The sequence below is a fragment of the Cavia porcellus genome, unplaced genomic scaffold (genome assembly GCF_034190915.1).
Source record: "Cavia porcellus strain 051 isolate PalLab524CR breed Dunkin Hartley unplaced genomic scaffold, mCavPor4.1 scaffold_6, whole genome shotgun sequence".
In the NCBI taxonomy this organism is placed as follows: Eukaryota; Metazoa; Chordata; class Mammalia; order Rodentia; family Caviidae; genus Cavia; species Cavia porcellus.
In genome coordinates, this window is record NW_026947489.1 from 46,731,978 (window position 1) to 46,752,007 (window position 20,030).

Sequence of the window (20,030 nt, forward strand, 5' to 3'; positions counted from 1 at the left end):
ATGTCACACATGATTCAAAGAGAATGTGATATTTATTGCCTTTAAGAGAAGGTAAAATCATTAGCCACAGGCTGAAAGCAGCTTATCTAGAGTGAGCTGTTTGGGGCAGTGGCTGCCAGACTAATAGTGTGGGCCTTTTCATACATGCAGCACACCAGCCAGACAATTGCTCCTCAGCACAAAAAGTGCAGCTATTGAAATGGGAGCATGAACTTGCAAACAGCCTTATTTCATAGCTAAATAAAAAGAATTCTGCTTCTGGATAAGAATTAAAGAACCAGTCTGTATATTTTATAAATATTTTATTATGTAAAATTTAAGACAAAAGCATGTATTATAAGAAACATCCAAATATGAATCACATATCTAATAATTCAAGGTACTGCTGATATTTTAATTTTCCATCACTGTTTGTTCAAATCTTGACTTTATGTCACTTTACTCCTATTACTTGATTTGTCTGGTATTTTTAGATGATTTTTTTTCTTGTCTAAATATTATGCCACTGACATATTACATCTAGCCTATATTCTTAGCTTGTTTAGATATTTTCACAACTTATCTGAATTTTCTAAGGATATTGTATGATCTTTAGCTTAACTCTACAACATTAAACTTGATGCATACTTAGAGGACAGATAAAACAGATTATGTTTCTGTGGTTGGTGTGTGTGTGTGTGTGTGTGTGTGTGTCAGTACTGGGGATGAAACCCATGACTTTGCACATGCTACATAAAGATCTTTACCCCTGAACTACAACCACAATCCTATTTTCTGTGACTACTTGAATAGTGAGGGATCTTTTGGGGGAGTATTTCAGAAGGCTTTGCTGAAATACAGACTACTATAACTTAGTTCTTGTTTCAGATGATGTACAGGAAGCTTATAACTTAATTAAAGATCTGGAACCTACTACTCCTCAGGTAACTGAAAATGTTAGACAAGTACAGTGGGAAGCGGGCATTCAGCTGTTAGCTCAAAGGCAGCCCAGTTAGAGGAGGGTCCTGCTTGTAGGATCTCAGGAGAGGCTACCTGCATTGAGCTAGGCAGGTTCTGTGTGACTGACTCCTCGGGGCTCTGAAGCGCTGAGATTCCCTCATGCACAATTGGTTCTTCCAGAGGATTAAGGTTGGAGAGTATTAAAATCTAGAATTCTGATAAAAATGACCAGGTGTATATATTTCTCTCACCAGTATACTTGCCAGTAACTTATCCTTCCCACCCATTAGAGTGTTCACTCTTGCACCAGGTGGGCCAGTGTTGTTGTGTGTCTGACACTGGACCTAAGTACCTGGCAGGCATTGTTCAGTGACTGACTGGATGAAAGTGAGGCATCTGAGCAAGTATGTTTCTCAAGTGTATTAAAACCTTCATCATCTCTTGAGAGTTTATGAATATGGTAAATTCTGTTCTACGGCCATTTGCCTGCTAGAAATAAAATGAAAGTCTCCTGATTCATTAAAGCCACCCATAGAACAGAGAAAAGTGAGTCGAGATGAAGCATGGAGTTGACACAAGGAATGAAATACAAAATTGTCTGATAGCTTCCATCCCCTTAATCGTCAGTGGTATTGCACTTTGCAGGAGTACATCCTCAAAGGAGTGGTCAACGCAGCCCTCGGCCAGGAAATGGGTTCGGTGAGTACGAAATCACTGCTGTTCTATATCATGTTTCCCCGAAAGTCAAACTGGGTCCTATACTAAGTTTTGCTCCAAAAGACATAATAGATTGTATTGTATTTTCAGGGACTGTCTTTTTTACGAAAGTACAACAATTTACATTTGCTCATGTATAGAAAACTTTACTTACTCAGGTACAAAAATCCACATCTGCTTGAATACAGTCGTCTCACCCTCTGGAACATCATCATAACTCTCCAAACCCTAATTTCTTGTTACTCCGTTCCCTATAGAACCAGTAGCCCCAATCTCATATTCAGCAACAGACCTGTCCTTAAAGAAGCATGCCTTGTCCAGGTAACCTGCTCATAGCACATTGTTACAGCACACGACATGCTGAATGATGAAGGGATTCATGTTAGACACAACTACAACCCTCTGTTATCAAGTGTGCATGGTCGTTATTCGTGCAGTGTCTGTGTGCCAACTGGTCATTTGGTTTAAGTCTTGAGTTCATCCTTTACATAGGCTTTTACCTCTTATCCCAAGGTGCCTGCTTGGATACTTACAAAAACTTAATTGTAATTTATATTACCATTATTTAAGTATTAATGTCAACAACACTTATATTTAATTATATATTAATATTTTATAATTAAGTATGTTTGTTGTATGTTGTAGCAGATGTACTAAACGCATCCATCTGGCTGGTGATCTTGACTGGGACTAATCTTGGGGGTAGAGCTTAAATTATGAGCATGTCCTAGGGCTTACTTTGCAGTTAGGTCTTATTTTTGAGGCAATGTGGTAGCTTACAAAGCAATAGACATATGGAAAAGACCAAAATGAATATCAAAGTGCAAACAAGCTTTTCTCTAGTTTTACTTCTCAAAATCACCCAATCCAGTCACTTAAAAAAATTGTTGTTTAAAAACAAAGAAAAAACCCTTAAACCTTCAACTCTAAAAATCAATGCTTTGTTTTAAAAGATCTCTGTTTTTATATAGTGCTTATATTTAATAAACAAAAATATCATTGCAAAGCTTTAGTCTAATTTCCAGATTTTAAAATCTTGCCATCTGTGAGCTTTAATTTTGGGATGAATAAAATGGGAGAAATTGTTCCTCTAGGTAAGCTTTTCTTTTTCTTTAGAAACTGGGGGTACTGGGGATTGAGCCCAAGGCCTTACGCATCTATGTATATAACCCTAGCACTGAGCTACACCCCCAGCTCCTCTAAGACAGCTTTTTATAAACGGCAACACTAACATTAAGCTCTTACCCATGTTAATATGACATACTAAGGTTTTATGAATTGAACTTACACCTTTAATATTGAGCTACAACTCCAGCCCTTTTTTGTTTTTTATTTTGAGATGCTGTCTAGCTAAGTTGCTAAATTGTTCAGGCTGGGAATAAATCTTTATATCTCTGGTTCACTCCACAATGTCTTGTGTAGTAGGTAGACAGTAAATATTTGTTTCATAAATAAATGAGTTTAATAAATACTTCTTGTACCCTTACCTCCTGTACCAGTTCTAATATACTATGAAAAGCATTAAATATTTGTTGAATGAGTAAATGTATTAATTTATGTAACATGGGTATTTTTAGGGTACTATTTGTGAATTTGATTTTGTTTTCATCTTTTCCGTCTGACCCTTCATAACTTTTCATTCCATTTCAGGTTATCATTTTCTAATGGCTTATTCTAATGACGGTATTGTTTGGGACATGGTTTACAACAAAAAGCATGTTAAATCCTGACATGGTAGAACCATGATATTTTTGGCCTCTTCCTCTATGTCAGCTCCGTTTTCTTTTTCAGAGGGATCATATGAAAATTGCCCAGCAGTTCTTCCAGTTGGTGGGTGGATCCGCGAGTGAATGTGGTATGTCCGAGGCCCACACCAATGCCGCACTGGCCGGGGAAGCCTGATCCCTGTCTAGAGATGTGCATATGTTAGGCTGCACCTTATGAAGTGGGAGTGAAGAGACAGAAAAGATTAGAACTAGGCCTTCTGAACATCTCAGCTAAAATGGAACAGGAGAATAAATCAAGGAGAATAAGTTTACTCTTTAGCTCATGAGAATTTTAAAAATTTGAATCGGTTGTAGACATGATGCATTAGGTTTTATTGAATATTTCACAGCTTCTTATGTATTGAGTTTTTGCCACATTACAGATGTTTCTTTTTTCCCATTGGGTCATTTGTCTTTAAATGTTGCCCATGTTATTTATTTGTTACATAAAAATTTCAAAATCACATATAAGTTTTACCTTTTCCATAATTATTTCTTAGATACCAAGCTTAAAAACTTCCAGTTATATAATGTTCACACATATATCTCCCAGTATCAACCTTGGGACTTCATTGTTAAAGTTTTGATTTTACCAGTCAAGACTCAGTGTAAAATTTGAAGTAGCTGTAAAAGGCTCACTTTCCAGTGTGAGCTGATACGGCTGCCCGTGCCAGTTGTCTATGGTTGGCATCTCTTCTGAGTACGTGTTCATGCTGCACGATTGTCCAGTATTTTATTCACACCCCACCCCAGAAATTCATAAACATTTCACTTACACCATTTACTGAATAGTATTTTCTTTTTCTGTTTTTTTCCTTGAGATAGGATCTCTCTATATAATTCAGTCTAGCCTTGAACTCACTAGGTAGCCGAGGCTGGCCTTAAACTTACAGCAGTCCTCCTGCCTTAGCTTCCTGAGTGCTGGGATTACTGGTGTGCACCACCACACCTGGATTGAACAGTATTTTCTATCCCTGTTTCATTTGTCTGTACAACAAAAATGTATTGAGGTATATAGTGGTGAAAAAAAAGAAAACTCCTTCCCGTGTCGAGGTTCCATCTAGTAGGATAGACAAACTGGGAACATACATAAAAATGAGTATGTGGCACATTGGGCTGTTACCTGCACACGGATTGCCTGTGTCAAGGGTTGAGATTATACAAGTCCCCTGTTACCTCAGATGGGAGGCTGATCTCAAGCAGGAAAGTTGGGTGAGGATCAGAATCAGCTGGAAAATATTATTTCCCATTGAGAGGGCTGCTAGGTTGTCTTAAACGTAGTGAGGAAAACCCTCACACACACCAGCAGCCATCAGAAGACACTGCCTGCAAGTAACCAGCCCAGTGGGGAGGCAGAGGCTCCTGCCCCTGTGTGCACTCCAGCAGCCCTCCAGATGCCTCTGCCCCAGCACGGGCTGGGAAAAACAGCAGCTGGCCCTGCACTAGCACACCCAGTGGCCACCATTGGATACTGGTAGCCAGCACTGGCCAGCAGATCCAAACAGTCATGCACTGGAGAAATTGTAGCCAATGTAGGAAGTGCCTGGACCCCACTGCCCACTTGTTTGGAAAAACCCAAGAAAATGTCAAAAAAAAGAAGCAAAATGCTGTCCCTGGTCTCCAGCCAAGCAGAGCAAGTCCAGGAGATAAAAACATAGAAAAGATCAGGAGTCACACACCTGAAGTTTCTGAAGTAAAGAAACAACTTCATGAGGCTATAAAATAAATTAGATCAGAAATGCTATCTCAGGTAAAAGAAGAAATGAAAACCATAAAAGAATTGCTAAGCATCTCTAAAGAAAACATAGATAGGGCTGGAGGTTTAGCTCAGGGGCTGGAGGTTTAGCTCAGCAGCATAAGCGCCTGCCTTGCAAGCAGGCAGTTGTGAGTTCGATCCCTGGTACCGATAAAAAGGAAAAAGACAAAAAAAAAAAAAAAAAGAAACCATAGATAAAAAAATAGAAGATCATAGGAAAATGAGAGAAACCGTGAGCGAACAATATAAGAGAGATTTAGAATGCATGAAACATTCAAAGAGATATCCAGGAAATTAAAAACTCCATTGAAAGTAGGCAAAACTGCTTGAAGGAAACTGAAGATGGACTTTCAGTCCTTGAAGACAGGTGTGCAGCTTGTGATGGTGAAAGGAAAGATCTCTTAAAAATAACAAAGAACCAGGAAATAACAATTCAATGACTACAAGACAATGCAAAGCAAAATAACTTAATAATAGTTATCAGTAAAAAGCAGGGATCAAGACAAATGACATTAAAATCCTATTTACAGAGATAATAGCAAAAAACTTCCCAAACATGGCAAAAGGACATGATATACAGATAAGTGAGGCACATAGAACTCCAGCTAACCATAACCAAAAATAAATCTACACCCAGACATATAACAATCAAGATCCCAGAAGTTCAACACAAGAACAGAATATTAAAGCTATTAAGGAAAAGAAATAGCACCTATAAAGGAAAACCCATCAGAATCACGACAGATTTCTCAACACAAACCATCAAGTCAGGAGGCTGGAGTGCAGTATTTCAAGCCCTGAAAGGAAACAATTTCCAACCCAGATTGATGTATCCTGAAAAACCATCTTTCAAAATTAATAGAAAAACAAGATACTTCCATTACAAAGAACAACTGAAGAAATGCATGGCCACCAAATCAACCCTACAAAAAACAGAGTAGGACATTCTAAAGATAGACATAAAAGATCATGGTTCCAAGAACAGCGGCAGAGGGAGGTCCCCAAGTGGGGCAGACAGCTGAATGAGGGGAAAAGCAGGGAGCCAACAGCGGAAAATAGGAAGGAAGAGAAGAGCCAGTGCATGTTGGCCGTAACCATTAATGTAGATGGCCTCAATTCACCAATAAAAAGAGCACAGGCAGAATGGATCAGGAGATAAGATCTATCAGTATGCTTTATTCAAGAAACACATTTAACTCAAAAAGGAAATTCATAGACTAAAAGTCAAAGGAGAAAAAACAATGCTTTATGTGACAGGGGATCAGAAAAAAAAAAGTAGGGGTAGCTTGCCATCAACTGCAGAATGGGTAAGGAAGATACGGCTCCTCAGCTATAAAGCAAGATAACCTCCAGGCACTTGAGGGGAGATGGATACAACTTGAGATCATGCTCATGGGTGAAATGGTTCAGAGTCACATGGGTGAATGGGTGAACATCATGTTGTATCCCTAGTATAAGAAACTAATGGAGTTAGTGGGATCCCAAATGCAGGATAGATGTTGTGAAGTGAAAGGGGAGGAGAAGTCTAGAGGGGGAAAGCAGTAGCCATTGTTAATCTACGTCCTGTTTTGAAACCCTGTATTGTTTTCATTGTTCTGTTTAGTTTGGTTTTATTGTTTTGTTTTGTTTTGTTTTATCATATTTGATGGCACAGACAGCTACTTGAAAAATAACAAAATATAGTAGCCATTATTGATCTTCGGTTATCTTGTTTTGAAGCCTTGTATTGCTTTACTTGTTTTCTTTTGATTGATTTTATTCTGTTCTGTTTTGATTTTATTATGCCTGATGGTATAGGAAGTTATTTTGAAGATAACAAGAGGCATCATGGTACCAATGTTGGTTTCCTTTTATCTTGAAGTCTTATATCATGTGTGTTGTTTTGTTTGGATTGGCTTTATTCTGTTTTATTTCTTTCAGTTTTATTTGCTTAAAAAAAAAAAAAAAAAAGCAAGTGAAGAAAGCAGCCAGATCACAGGAAGAAGTATGTAGATGTGGGAGTTCGGTGAAAGAAATGAGTCTGGGAATATGGTTGTGAGTGTGTCACTGGCTATGTGTTTCCTGGGACTCTGCGCCTGAACCACAGGGAGACTGTCAGTCACTCTCAAGCACAAGTGATCTCTGTTGGGCTACAAATGGAACCTGTAATTGTGGAAGCTAGAAAGATGTCTTGGAATACATCACTATCACTGAATTATAAAATAACTCAAATCTCAACTTAAAAGAACTTTAGTTTCATGAATTTTCTTGGTTTCTTTTTCTCCTCCATTTCAGATACAATTCCAGGGAGGCAGTGTATGGCTTCCTGTTTCTTCCTGCTTAAGCAATTTGATGATGTCTTGATCTACCTCAACTCATTTAAGGTTAGTTTAGAGTTGTCTACAACTCTGTTTGAGATACTCTATATAATGCGTGAGAAGTTAAGAAACTTCTACAGATAACACTTCTTTCTCTGTTGGCATGAGTGGCATAAAGGAATTAGTCTGCTTTCTTAAAAATTATTTTTATGTTTGCCTTGTAAAACAATGGTTTTCTGTTTTATATGTTAATACCCACTGTGACCTGGCCATGGGATGTTTTTCAGAGTTACTTCTATAATGATGACATCTTTAATTTTAATTATGCCCAAGCCAAAGCTGCAACAGGCAATACCAGTGAGGGTGAAGAGGTGAGCACCTACTTTTATTTTCTTTTACTAAGATGACATTTCCTAGGATACCCACTTTTGAAGGCATTTGAATATTTCTATCTAAAAGCATCTTTATCTTTTTTTTTCACTTAAATCAAATGATCAAGGGTAAAGGACTGTTAGAGATTTCTTTGTTCTTAGGCTATATTAAAAAGTACAATAAGAATAGATGTGTAGATTTTGTAACTATATTAATGTTTACCCTTTTGTGGTAAGTTTTATGAACTATACAAGAGGCGATTAAAATGTATGATGAATGTTTAAATTTAAAAACTTATTGTATTGAAAGATACATTGCCAATCCCAGCACTCAGGAGGCTGAGGCAGGAGGATCTTTGCAAGTTCGAGACCAGCCTGGGCTACAAAGTGAGCTCAAGGCCAGCCTGAACTGCACAGCAAGACCTTGTCTCAAAAAGACAAAAAAAGAAAGAAAGAAAGAAAGAAAGAAAGAAAGAAAGAAAGAAAGAAAGAAAGAAAGAAAGATACATTACTATTTATCCTCCTCAAAACACACACACTTCTGCCGCATCGTTCTTGCCACTTTCTGACACGGTTCTGGAACAGCTCTTTCATGAGCGTCTTTACCAGGTGACGGTGAAGGCTGTGCTCTGTGCCATCCAACAGAAAGTCGTCTCTTACCGACTGTGTCTGGCACATGGGGCTTCTAGCTCTTCCCCAAGACCAAAATGATCATGAAAGGGAAACATTTTGAATCAGTTCCAGACATTGAGGCAGCCACACAGCAAACTAAAGACATTCGCCAAAAGAGGACTCCAGAACTGCTCCAGGAAGTGGTGGGAAGATGACAGGAGAATATTTGGAGTGGAGGATTTTGAAGGAATAAAAATAAATGACAATGTGCTTTTATTGTATGCAACTTTTAAAAATTTAGATAGCCACTGTAGTTTTTAGTCACACCTTGAATGTAAATCACAAGTACACCACTTGGTGACTTTTTACAAAGTGGGCATGTCCATATAATCAGTACCCGGATGATGAACCAAATAGTAAAAAAAAACCCGTATCACCTTTAAAGTCAGTCCCATTCCCCCAGGTAATCTTTATGCAGACTTCATGAGTTTTATCCTGGTGGTGCCATCACCCTTTTGACCCAATGGCACACAAAATACCTTCTATGCTGACTTTAAATGTCATAAATTGATTTGTATTTTTCAAAATAATTCAGTTTAACTCTACATTGATGCTCAGTGTGTGGCAAGCTGGTAATTATTACAAAACCAACCTCAGATGTATTCCTTGCTTGCCTCTTGTTGCAGGTGTTCCTCTTGATCCAAAATGAGAAACTGAAAAATGACTACGTCTACCTCAGTTGGTTAGCTCGCTGCCGTGAGTCTTCTTTCAAACATTTACAACAGGAGCCCTCTTTTCTGTCTTACTGCATGATCTGTTTGGAAACTATATGAAGTGTTTTCTAATCTTTGTATTGTGTTCTGCACAGTAAGTTAACACTGAGGGTGAGACTTGTTAATGCTTCCAGTAAGCGTTGCTGTCTTGTTCACATTCTCACGGGCACAGGCTCCCCTCCTAACTGCACGCTCAGCTGTGGAGTGATCTGGCTCAGCCGATCTTTCGAGGGGTACAGCACCCCATGATCCAGTCACCTCCCCGAGTCACCTCTGAGCACACGAGACTCTGGGGGATGTCTAGATCCAAGTGTAGCAGTTGTCATGTCAGTGTGTTATGTAGGTTTACTCTATGATGAGTTTCATTATTCAACAGTGACCTTCACGGACAGGCCCGAAAGACACCACGTCCTTTCAGTTTTGCTCAGCTTTTGGGCTTGCAGCGCACACTTGCTGTTTTTGCAGTGATGCTACGTCACTGATTTAGCTTTTTTATCTCATGCCTGACACATGAAAAAATGTCTAAAATGTAATTTTTGTGTACATTCTAACCCATAATCTCTCTATCTGTCTTCCTATCATTGGATTTTCTCGCTCCTTGTTTTCACTCAGATTTAAATTTTTCACTTTTTTTTGTTACTGTTTAGTTTTTCTAAAACAAGGGCTCCCTACATAGTTCAGACTGGGCTTGACCTCACTACTCACTGTGTAACCCAGTTGGCCTCAAACTCATGGCAATCCTCATGCCCAGGCCCCTAGAGTGCTGGCATTACAGGTATATGTCACCATGCCTGGCTTTTCAGCAAGTTTGATGTAGTCACAGAATAATTTTAAAAATTATTTATTTTATATGAGGCTGAAATTATGAGTACAATTGAATAATAATAGTTGTTCTCTTTTAAGCAGTCTGGCAAGGTGGAAAACTTCTAGAAGCCAACCCCATCTAAAAAGACACAATTAAGTGAATCTAACTATTTTAGGCAGGGTAGAATTCTGGTAGGGAGCCAGCTGAGTGTCAACACTCCCAGCTTTCCACATAGGAGGTGCTTTATATATTTGGGCTATAGATTCATTCCTAGAATGATAAGGTGCAGAAGCTATTTCCTAATGACACTTTAAAGCACTATTTCTTGCTGGGGATTTAGCTAAGCAGCTTAAGCGCATGCCTGGCAAGCATGAGGTTGTGAGTTCAATCCCTGGTACCAAAAAAAATTGTTTCTTTTTATAGATATCATGAATAAGAAACCAAGACTAGCCTGGGAACTTTATCTGAAGATGGAAACCTCTGGCGAATCCTTTAGTCTCTTACAGCTCATTGCTAATGACTGTTACAAGGTGAGTTTAGTGGAAGTTAGACTGGAGCTCAGCAGCACAGTGAAGCACTGGCTAAATACCATATCACAGAAGAGTGTCCTAGAGGCTAGGTGGCTTTCACTGAGATTTACATAGTGATATCAGAAATGTCATCCTCAGAGATAGATGGTATTTCAGTTTCATTTGTACGTGAAATAATGACATAAAGAAAAGGTCTCAGATTTCTAAAGGATTGAATTTTTAGGTACTATCCAGGTAGAGGTATTCCTTCGTTGGTTGGAAATTTGGTTCTGCAGCTCAAGAAAGATCTCCCTTGGCATCTAGACACAAAAATTGGAAATCACTGCCAACATTTAAGTAACAACTGAAGCCCTCAGAAACAATGAGATTTACTAAATTAAGATGCATGATAATGGGCCGGGGATAAAGCTCAGCAGCACAGCACCTGCCTGGCAAGCACAAGGCTACCAGTTCAATCCCTGATACCAAAAAAACAAAAGTAAAAATAAAGACGTACAGTGAGAAGAGTACAAGCCAAACTTTGTGGAATACTAAGGTATAAATGCCAGACAGAAAAGACAGAGGAACCAGAAAAAGAGAATTAAAAGCAGTCCTATGGCCAGGTGTGATGGTGTATACCTGTAATCCTAACACTCAGGAGGGCAGAAGGATGGCCATGAGTTCGAGGCCAGCCTGGGCTACATAGCAAAACCCTGTCTCAAAAACCAAAGTAGCCAAATAGTCAAGTTTATCAAAGCACTAGTGTGCAACATGTGTGCATTGTGTGTGTGTGAGTGCATGGGGTAAAGGAAGAACAATGCAAGGAGGCGGTAGACTGGAAAGGACAGGGATAGTTTTGAAACTCATCATATAAATTAAAAGTTTTTTTAAAAAGTCTCAAATTCTGGAAATTCCTATTTTGGGATTTTCATCCTGTCAAAAAGACAGGGAAACGTAGAATAACAAAAGGCCAGTGTTAAGTGGTCAGCAAGGGCTCATTTCGAAGTGAATCAGGACCAAAAAGAGAAGCAAATCACCATCAAAGACACCTTGATAATGACAGTTTAGCATAAGTCGGTGGCTGGCGGTGCTGTTAAGTGAAGTCGGGGAGGCAGAGGCAGAGAAAACTTGCAAAAACAGACAGTGGTCTGCATTTTCAATACATGAAATCAGAAGTGTCCGTGGGGTGCCCAGGAGGGATGATATAAGTAAGGCTCTGGGGTGAGCCCAGGGCCGAGTGTTTCTTGTGACAGGTCAGAATGAAGGTATAGGGTCGGGGATATAGCTCAGCAGCACAGCCCCTGCCTGCAAATTTGAGGTCCTGAGTTCCATGGCCAGTAAAAAATAAAATAATGAAGGTACAGTTGTAGAAGTCAGTAGAGGTGGCAGAGAGAAAGATTCTCTTGAGTGGGGTGAGAAACCATATGAAGCAGCAATACGTAAGGGTTAGAAATAGAATAAATGGGGGCTGGGGATTTAGTTCAGCGGCATAAGCACCTGCCTTGCAAGCAGGCAGTCATGAGTTCGATCCCCGGTACCGATAAAAAGGAAAAAGACAAAAAGAAAGAAAGAAATAGAATAAATGAAAGAGGAAGAGGAAGAACTGAGAGGAAAGAAAAGGATCAGGAACACCTGTAGTTCCAACACTTGGGAGACTGAGGCAAAACTGCTTGAGCCAGGAAATTGGAAACCAGCCCAGGAAGCATAGTGAGACCCTGTCTCGAAAGTAAAAAAAATTTTTAAAATCAGGAAAAGAAAAAAATGCTCTTAATCTTTTTCTTGTCCCTATTTATCAAAAACCAAGGCTGCCTGGCGTGGTGGTACACACCTGTAATCCCAGCACTTGGGAGGCTGAGGCAGGAGGATCACGTAAATTCAAGTTCAGCCTGGGCTACCCAGTTAGTTCTAGGCCAGCCTGGACTACACAATGAGATACAGCTTAAAAAAAAAAAAAAAGGGTGAAGGGAGCTGGGGATTTAGCTCAGTGGCATAAGCACCTGCCTCGCAAGCATGCAGTTGTAAATTCAATCCCTGCCCCGCCCCCAAAAAAATAGCCCAGGAAAGGGAAAGGCAGATTCTTCACCTAGAAGAACTTGGAAGACAGTGGCAAATAGAGAAAAAAGTTCAATCAGAAAGCAGATGCAGGGGCTGGGGCTCAGCGGCATAAGTGCCTGCCTTGCAAGCAGGCAGTTGTGAGTTCCATCCCTGGTACCGATAAAAAGGAAAAAGACAAAAAAAAAGAAAAAAAGAAAGAAAGCAGATGCAGCCAGTGAAATGCAGACTACAGCCTTAAAAATGTTGTTTTTCAAGACGAGAAGAAAAGTGTGTTACTAACCTAAAAGAGACGCCAGCATTTGAATGAGTGTGGGTGGAAACTTCATTGTCTTTTAGAACCATGGCTAAAAGTATTTATAGGCTGAGGAAAGGGAGCATTGAACAGTTACAGAAAAGATTTGAAAGAAGGTGGTATTTTTGATGGAGGAAAGCAGTAGAAGAGATGAGGAAGGGGTGGGGTTAAGATGAAAGGAAGATAACCACTTTGAAAGACAGCTTCATACTCCACAGTCTAGAAGCCCACAGGTCCCACAAGCAGCTGGTTTGGTGATTCCTTAGGAGTTATACAGACATTTGCTTACCATACAACCTAGTGACTACACTTCTGCACATTTATCTCAAGAGAAATGGAAACCTGTATCTATGCAAATATGGAAATATTAATAGCATGAATTTTAATACACTAATATTATTATCAGCTCTGTAACAGCCTAAAAGTGAAAGCAATTAGAGTCTTTCAATGTAAAGTGAAATTTGGATAAGACTGATTACAGGACAGAAATAGCAAGGAAAGCTTATGTATAGGTGAAGGTTAGAGAAGTCAAAGCCCAGCTTTCTTATCCTCCCTCTGCCGGAGCTGTGCAGTCACATCCTTCTCCAGCTGCACATTGTAGGGTTCTGTGCAAGATGGTACTCATTCAGGAAAAACAGAGACAACAAATAGGATTAGTCTTCACATATAAATCACTGCCTCAAATGTAAATGGCCTAAACACTCAATTGAAAGATACTGAGATTGGGCCTGGTGGTACATGCCTGTAATCCTAGTATTCTAGGAGGCTAAGGCAGTTGGATCACAAATTTGAGCTCAACCCAGGCAACTTCATCACTTAATAAGAGCCTATCTCTCAAAATAAAAGATGTGTTGGGGATGTAACCAAGTGTGAAGGCCCTGTGTTAAATCTCTAGTACCACCACCAAAGAAAAGACAGAATAGATTTTAAAAAAAAGAGGAAGAAGAAGAAAAAACAAACTACATGCTTTCTGTGAGAAATTCACTTTAAATATTAAGAGGTATGATCAAGATGTAATATGTACATGTACCAGTTCTCCAAGATGAATGTAACTATTAGATACAGCAGACATATACTATACCAATAAAAAATTTACAAAACAAATGTAACGATATACGTCAGTCAAAAATAAAAGGATGGGAAAACTATGCCATAAAATGGGTCAGCAGTTTCCTTAACAAATATATACTGTGTTTCCATCCAGAGAAATGGAAACCTGTGTCCACACACCCAAAGGTCAACTGCAGCTTTATTTGTGATAACCTCAAACTAGGGTGAAAATTTCCCGATAAATGAATAGTTAAACAAACTTGAAAATACTGTTGGTGATAAAAAGAAGCTGAGGTGACTAGTCCAGTTCTGTCTCCTGACATTTGATGCTGATTAACTTTTAAGCCTCCCTCTCCCCCTTCCTGTGGGCCCCACATCTGTCAAATGATAAGAAAGCCTGAATGCTGCTGTCTTGGATCAAAGCACCCAAGCCCCACCTGGCCGCTAGCCACAGCACAGTGAAGCAGACCAGGCTACCCCTGGGTTCTCAGGCAGTGCTGGATATGCTTGGGAGGCCAGCTCAGCTTTCTAGGTACTTCCATTACAGATCTAAGCAAATCTCCCTTACAGCTTGGGGTGTATGTGGCATCATCAGTCTCAACATCCAAAACAAAGTGGGTGGAGGTCCTTGCTCTTTTATAGAGTGACCTTAACCAGAACAAACTGTTGATACAGTAACTTGGGTTAAGGAGGGCTTTATGCTGAGTAAAAAATCCTATTTTGCCAGGCATGGTGCCATGGGAATCCCAGCAACTCAGGAAGCTAAGGTAGGAGGTCTCCAAGTTCAAAGCCACCCTGGGCTCCTTGGAGAAATCCTATCTCAAAAGAGGTAAGGGCTGGGATATGGATCAGTTGCAGAGCACCCCTGGGTTTAAATCTCCAGTGCCAGCCCTAAAAGCCAGTCTCAGAGGGTCCCATGCTGTTTGATTTCCTATATATGAAATTTGTGACAAAATGATAGAGATGGAGAACAAATGGTTACTAGAGAGATGGGGTAGTGGGTAGGGGAGGGTGGACATGTGACTATATGGTGGCAACAAGGGAAACTATTGTAGTGATGAAATAGTTCTGTGCCTTGGCAGTGGTTGTGCTTAAATGAATCATGATGAAACAACAGGTTGTCAACACACAGTAAAAATGTCAGTCTTCCGGTTTTTATTGTGATATAGCTTGTAAATCAACTCACCAACCAATTAGAGCAATATACATGCATGTTACAGATATAACATTGGTTCAGACACTGCTTGCCACCTCTTTCCTCTATGCTGAGGTCTCTCTTCGCTCTCACCGTGGGATTCAGTTTTTGCTCCAGATTCTTGCTGGGTCCTGAGGACCTACTTCCCTTCTTCTCTTCCTCATGCTGTTATCTATATTCCATTGTCTGCACACCAAATCTCATGCACCATTTTATACATGTGTTCTTTTACAATAAAACAAAAACTTTAGGAGAACTTACGTAGAAAGATTGACTGAAAGAATAAAAATACTTATGAGATAGACAAAAAGAAGGGAAGGAGAGATAAAGTATTAAGTGAACTGAAGGGAAGAAAGTTGTGTTTTCCCAGTGAGGTACAGAATAAAGCTAAGCTAAGAATATGAGTGGTCTTAAGGAAAGTGTCAGATATTGAGAAAAACAGTTAACAGGAATCTCAGAGAAGCAACCCAACCTCACTGAGTGGAGAGCATTACCCAACAACTTAGAGGCAAAGTCAAATCAGTGAACACTGCATTTTTGATTGCCAGTCAAGAAAACTCATCTAAGCAAAATGTAATGGTCTTAGCACATTCTATGAAGCCAAGAAAACTATTGTAGTAGTATATCTGGGAAAGACACATGTTAAAAAGAAACGTCTAAGAGATTTAATGTAGACCCACCTAGGCATTCTAAGAATTTAAGGATAAGCTCAGAGAAAAAAGCCATACTTCTGAGGTGAACATGACCAGATTATCACAAGACAAATGATAGCTGTCATCTAAAGGGAGTATGTTGAGATTTGAAAAATTGCTAATTAAATTACAATCAGAATTTGGTTTGTCCTCAAGTTTAGAATATAATTAGAAGAAATAACAAATGGATTGCTAATGCAAGGTAGGGAAAAGTGTTATACTGCTGAAAACTGAGTGAAGGTTATCTGCTTTAAACTGAACCTGTGTACTCAGACTGTAATATTCTTGTCTTAGGAATTGAAATTTATAACATTTGCTAACTGAAGCTGTCATTGCCCATGTACTTTCTTCTTCCGGTTGTTTTATGTTTAATTTTATTCTGTCAAATATTCTGACAAGCAGTGCCATCACAACACTTTCTTTTATTCAGATGGGCCAGTTTTACTATTCAGCCAAAGCTTTTGATGTCCTGGAGAGGCTGGACCCCAACCCAGAATACTGGGAAGGCAAAAGGGGTGCATGTGTGGGCATTTTCCAGATGATCCTAGCTGGGCGAGAACCCAAGTAAGTACACACGGGGGACATGATTCATGGGTTGGTGTGTGCAGGAAAATCTTCCTAAAGCTCAAAATTATAATGCTGTTTTAGAATGATGAAACAAATGTGAAGTTGTTCAGTTTTTCTATTGGATCATTTTTCTACAGAAAGAGTCTATTTTTGGAGAGTCACATCATTTTAAATCATGCATACTGGAGACCTGTGTGTTCCACGGCTCTCAAACCTAAAGGCAAGATGTAGATTTGTTTCTAAATGAGTAGCCATCTCCATAAACATCTTGACCATTCCCCTCTTCTTACCTCAAAGAATAGGACTGGAGGGATGTGGCTAATAGTTGTTTTTCTTTTGCCTTATATCCTAGGAATCTTATATCTTACATCCTAAAATAATAGATTACATGAAATTAATTGGCTTACAACACTATCTCAATCAAAATTAAAACACTTAAAACCAAATTTGGTGTTCTAAAAGCTTCATGGACTGTTTCTGTCACTGGTGTATGAATAGGAAATGTAATGATTTTATGAGCAAGTAATCTGTGAAAAATTACTTCCTGTCTTAAATCTATTTCCAATCCTAAATAAAGTTTAAAAGTATTTGATCAAGTGAAAGATACTGGTTTGGGTTAAAGAGAAGTAGAGAAACGAGAAGACCGATGGGCACAGATACGAAAGCAGTCGCCCTTCTTCAGTCTGGTGAAGGGTTAGGGACGTCAATGCGTAGCCGGCTGATGTCAGTCCATCACTCTCCTCTCTTCTGTACTTATTAATGTGTTCAGGCCTTTCTCCAGCAAATTTCTTGAGCAAATCACCCATTCGTCTGACTTTGTAAAACTTTACAAACATGGTAGTAATAATGCCCAATTTAAAGTGATTACCACTCTAAACAAAAAGGAAATCTAAGACTCAGCCAAATTAAGTGACTTCTTAGCAGTGAAACTAGAATTTGATTTCAGCTCCCTGTCCTTAACTCCTGGGTATATGCTTTCTATCCTGTCATGCAAAATAAGTGTAGACTTACACTTATTGGGAATATTTAGGTCACCTCAGGAGAACACATAGATTAATAATAGTACTACAGAGGTAATACACATAAGCAAGGAAAATTTGGGTCAGTAAGGAGGACTTCACAGAATTTCCGTTTTACTGTGCCACTGTAGGGGTAGAGAGCTATCCTGGTTCATGAATACACAGTGGAGAAGTCTTAGCAGATACCCCAATAAGAAGCACAGAGTGAAGTTACAAGTTTATTGTGTTGATTTTCATTTCTGTATTGAAACACTTTGTCCTTTCAAATCTTTCCCTCAGAGAGACCCTCCGAGAAGTGCTACATTTGCTGAGAAGCACAGGTAACACCCAGGTAGAATACATCATCCGAATCATGAAGAAATGGGCTAAAGAAAACAGGGTGCCTGTCTAAAAGAGCTCCAGAAACGCCACCCTGAGAACCAGCTTCTCTGCGGATGTCAAATTGGAAGTTGCTTTTCTCAAGCTCAAAGAAGATGCCGGGATTCTATTCATCTGACAGTCAGGCCTGGAGATGGGGACTGGCCTGTGTAGACCCAATCCTGCCTGAACAAAGCCCTGCAGTCTGTGCTGCAGCCCCAGTGACATCCCCGAGCAATAAGACTTCAGACTTCTTGGTGCCTTTATTCCAGAAATCCTGGAGTATTTGTACATGATTTACTGACTTTACAGAGAACAGCATAATCCTTTTTCTTTTCACAATAGCATTGTGTGACATGTTCTTCCAGTGGCGATATCAATGTTTTTGATGCTTAAGAATCATCGTCATCCTGCTGCCTTACTTTCAGCTATGTCTGTACGTTTTCCCTTTTTAGTGGGGATTCCATAAAAGATGTTACAAAGTATCTCTGGGTCTTGAGAGAACAGAGATTTTAACCAGCCATGGGCCTCTGAGAACAGGAGGAAGCTCCTATATGGACTGCAGTCATTAATACATAACAGGATCATTATTCCTTGTTCTGTTATTAAACTGTTGACCATAACATGGTACAGTATAGCAAGATGAGGACTGCAGATCTTTAAAAGTGAGGGCTGTGGAGGTAGCTCAGTGATAGCACGTTTGCCTAGCATGCACGAGGCCCTGGGTTCAATCCCCAGGGTAGGAAAAAAACTGAGCGCTGTGCCTCAGGAGGTGTTCAGGCTCTTTCCTTACATTACAGATAACAAAGCAGGTTAGAGTTTTTCTTAATGTACGTGCTTAAACATCAGTTTTGAAAGCAGGCTACAAAGAAAGTGAAGTGGCAGAGCCAGAAAGACCCTCAGGGCACTGACGTTAGAAGGGTTTCCTTGAGCACCACATTTGTTCGCTACCCCCCCACCCCCCACCCCCGGCATTTCACTGTGCTGGGAGAGTTATATGGAAAGGGGACGGGAACACAGCAGTGTTGTACCAGGAGAGGAGACCAGGCACTGGACATAGCCTTTACCTCTGGACAGTCGCAAGGAATTGGCTCAGCTCAGCTCAGGACAATGACCAGTTTTCCTAGCTTCTGTTAGACACAAATCTAATTGAGTCAGAGCACAAATCAAATTAAACTGGGCTGAATAACTGAGTTCTAGGAAACAGCCACGTCATTTTTCATATTCCAAAGCTTCTCTCTCCTTATGCCGCAGCTACAGTTTTAGTCATTACTGGTTCTCAGCATCGAAGGTATTAGGTGGGTCAGATCTAGACAGAAGCTGCTATCATTGCTTGACTCTTTCTGGCTTAAAATATTTGGAGGCACAGAAGTGGAAGAGACAGACTGACACTCCTCAGTAACTTTTGGCCATTAAATTTGCCTTCCAGTGAATTACTGTTAATTTCAAGCTTTCTGAATTTGAAAAGCTTTTCCAGTGATGGTGATTTACTTCTAAATGAGTTTTCATTGAATTGAATGCTCAAGATTATCTCAGACATTTTGCGGTCTTGGGGGAAATGCCCACCGATTCCAAACAGCAGGTTTAGAATAATTTTTAAAAAATTTTTAAGCTATGGGTTTGAGCCAGAAGCTCAAAGACCAGCGTGAAAGGAAGTAGCATCCAATTGCATTAAGGATAACTACTTCTAGGGCGTCTTGGCTGCAGCTCAGCCAAGCCATTGGTGCAGGCTGCTCTCCTTGTGGGATGTAGGAGGGGAAAAGACCCAGGCTTAGGAACACAGTGTAATGTGTACAGTACAGAGCACCAATGCACTATTTATGGTCCATAGCATATATTACTTACCAATGGGAAAAAAATCTTTTACAATTATTTTTGTATCTCAGAAGAATGTATATTAAAATTAAAGTTTTTGATTTGGTTCTTCTCAGGTTCTGTTGCATGCAGTGAGTGTGGGGCTTGAGTATATCATGTACCCTCTCTCTCCTTTCTTTCCTGACCCTCCAAGAAGGTAGAAAAATACAATGTTGACCCAACACATTACTGTTTGTAATAGAAGAGAATACATATTCCCTAAGAAACCCTTTCTATCAAGAGCCTTGTGGTCCTGCTGACTCATAGCAGGGTTGGCACACTGCCGAATTATTCTCTACTCAGAAACTGTATGATCAGTGCATAATACAATTGTCATGCATAGAAAGCTCTCAAATACTTGACTAATTAAATGTGTAATTATGGTAGAACAAAGAACCTGTGAG

General features: G+C 39.7%; 1 protein-coding gene across 3 annotated transcripts in view; it reads left to right on the plus strand.

Annotated features, from left to right (window-relative positions):
* The window catches only part of Ift56 (intraflagellar transport 56), a 54,340-nt gene extending 34,652 nt beyond the window's left edge, over positions 1-19,688 (plus strand). For all 3 annotated transcript variants that reach the window (XM_003475506.5, XM_063250567.1, XM_063250568.1), the window contains 9 exons: positions 868-923; positions 1,585-1,638; positions 3,448-3,511; positions 7,453-7,541; positions 7,763-7,846; positions 9,145-9,214; positions 10,460-10,566; positions 16,260-16,393; positions 17,695-19,688. In XM_003475506.5, coding sequence (XP_003475554.2) covers positions 868-923; positions 1,585-1,638; positions 3,448-3,511; positions 7,453-7,541; positions 7,763-7,846; positions 9,145-9,214; positions 10,460-10,566; positions 16,260-16,393; positions 17,695-17,806 — 770 coding nt within the window. In that variant the 3' untranslated portion in view covers positions 17,807-19,688. The remainder of the gene's footprint in view (positions 1-867; positions 924-1,584; positions 1,639-3,447; positions 3,512-7,452; positions 7,542-7,762; positions 7,847-9,144; positions 9,215-10,459; positions 10,567-16,259; positions 16,394-17,694) is intronic.
* Positions 19,689-20,030: the final 342 nt, after the last annotated feature.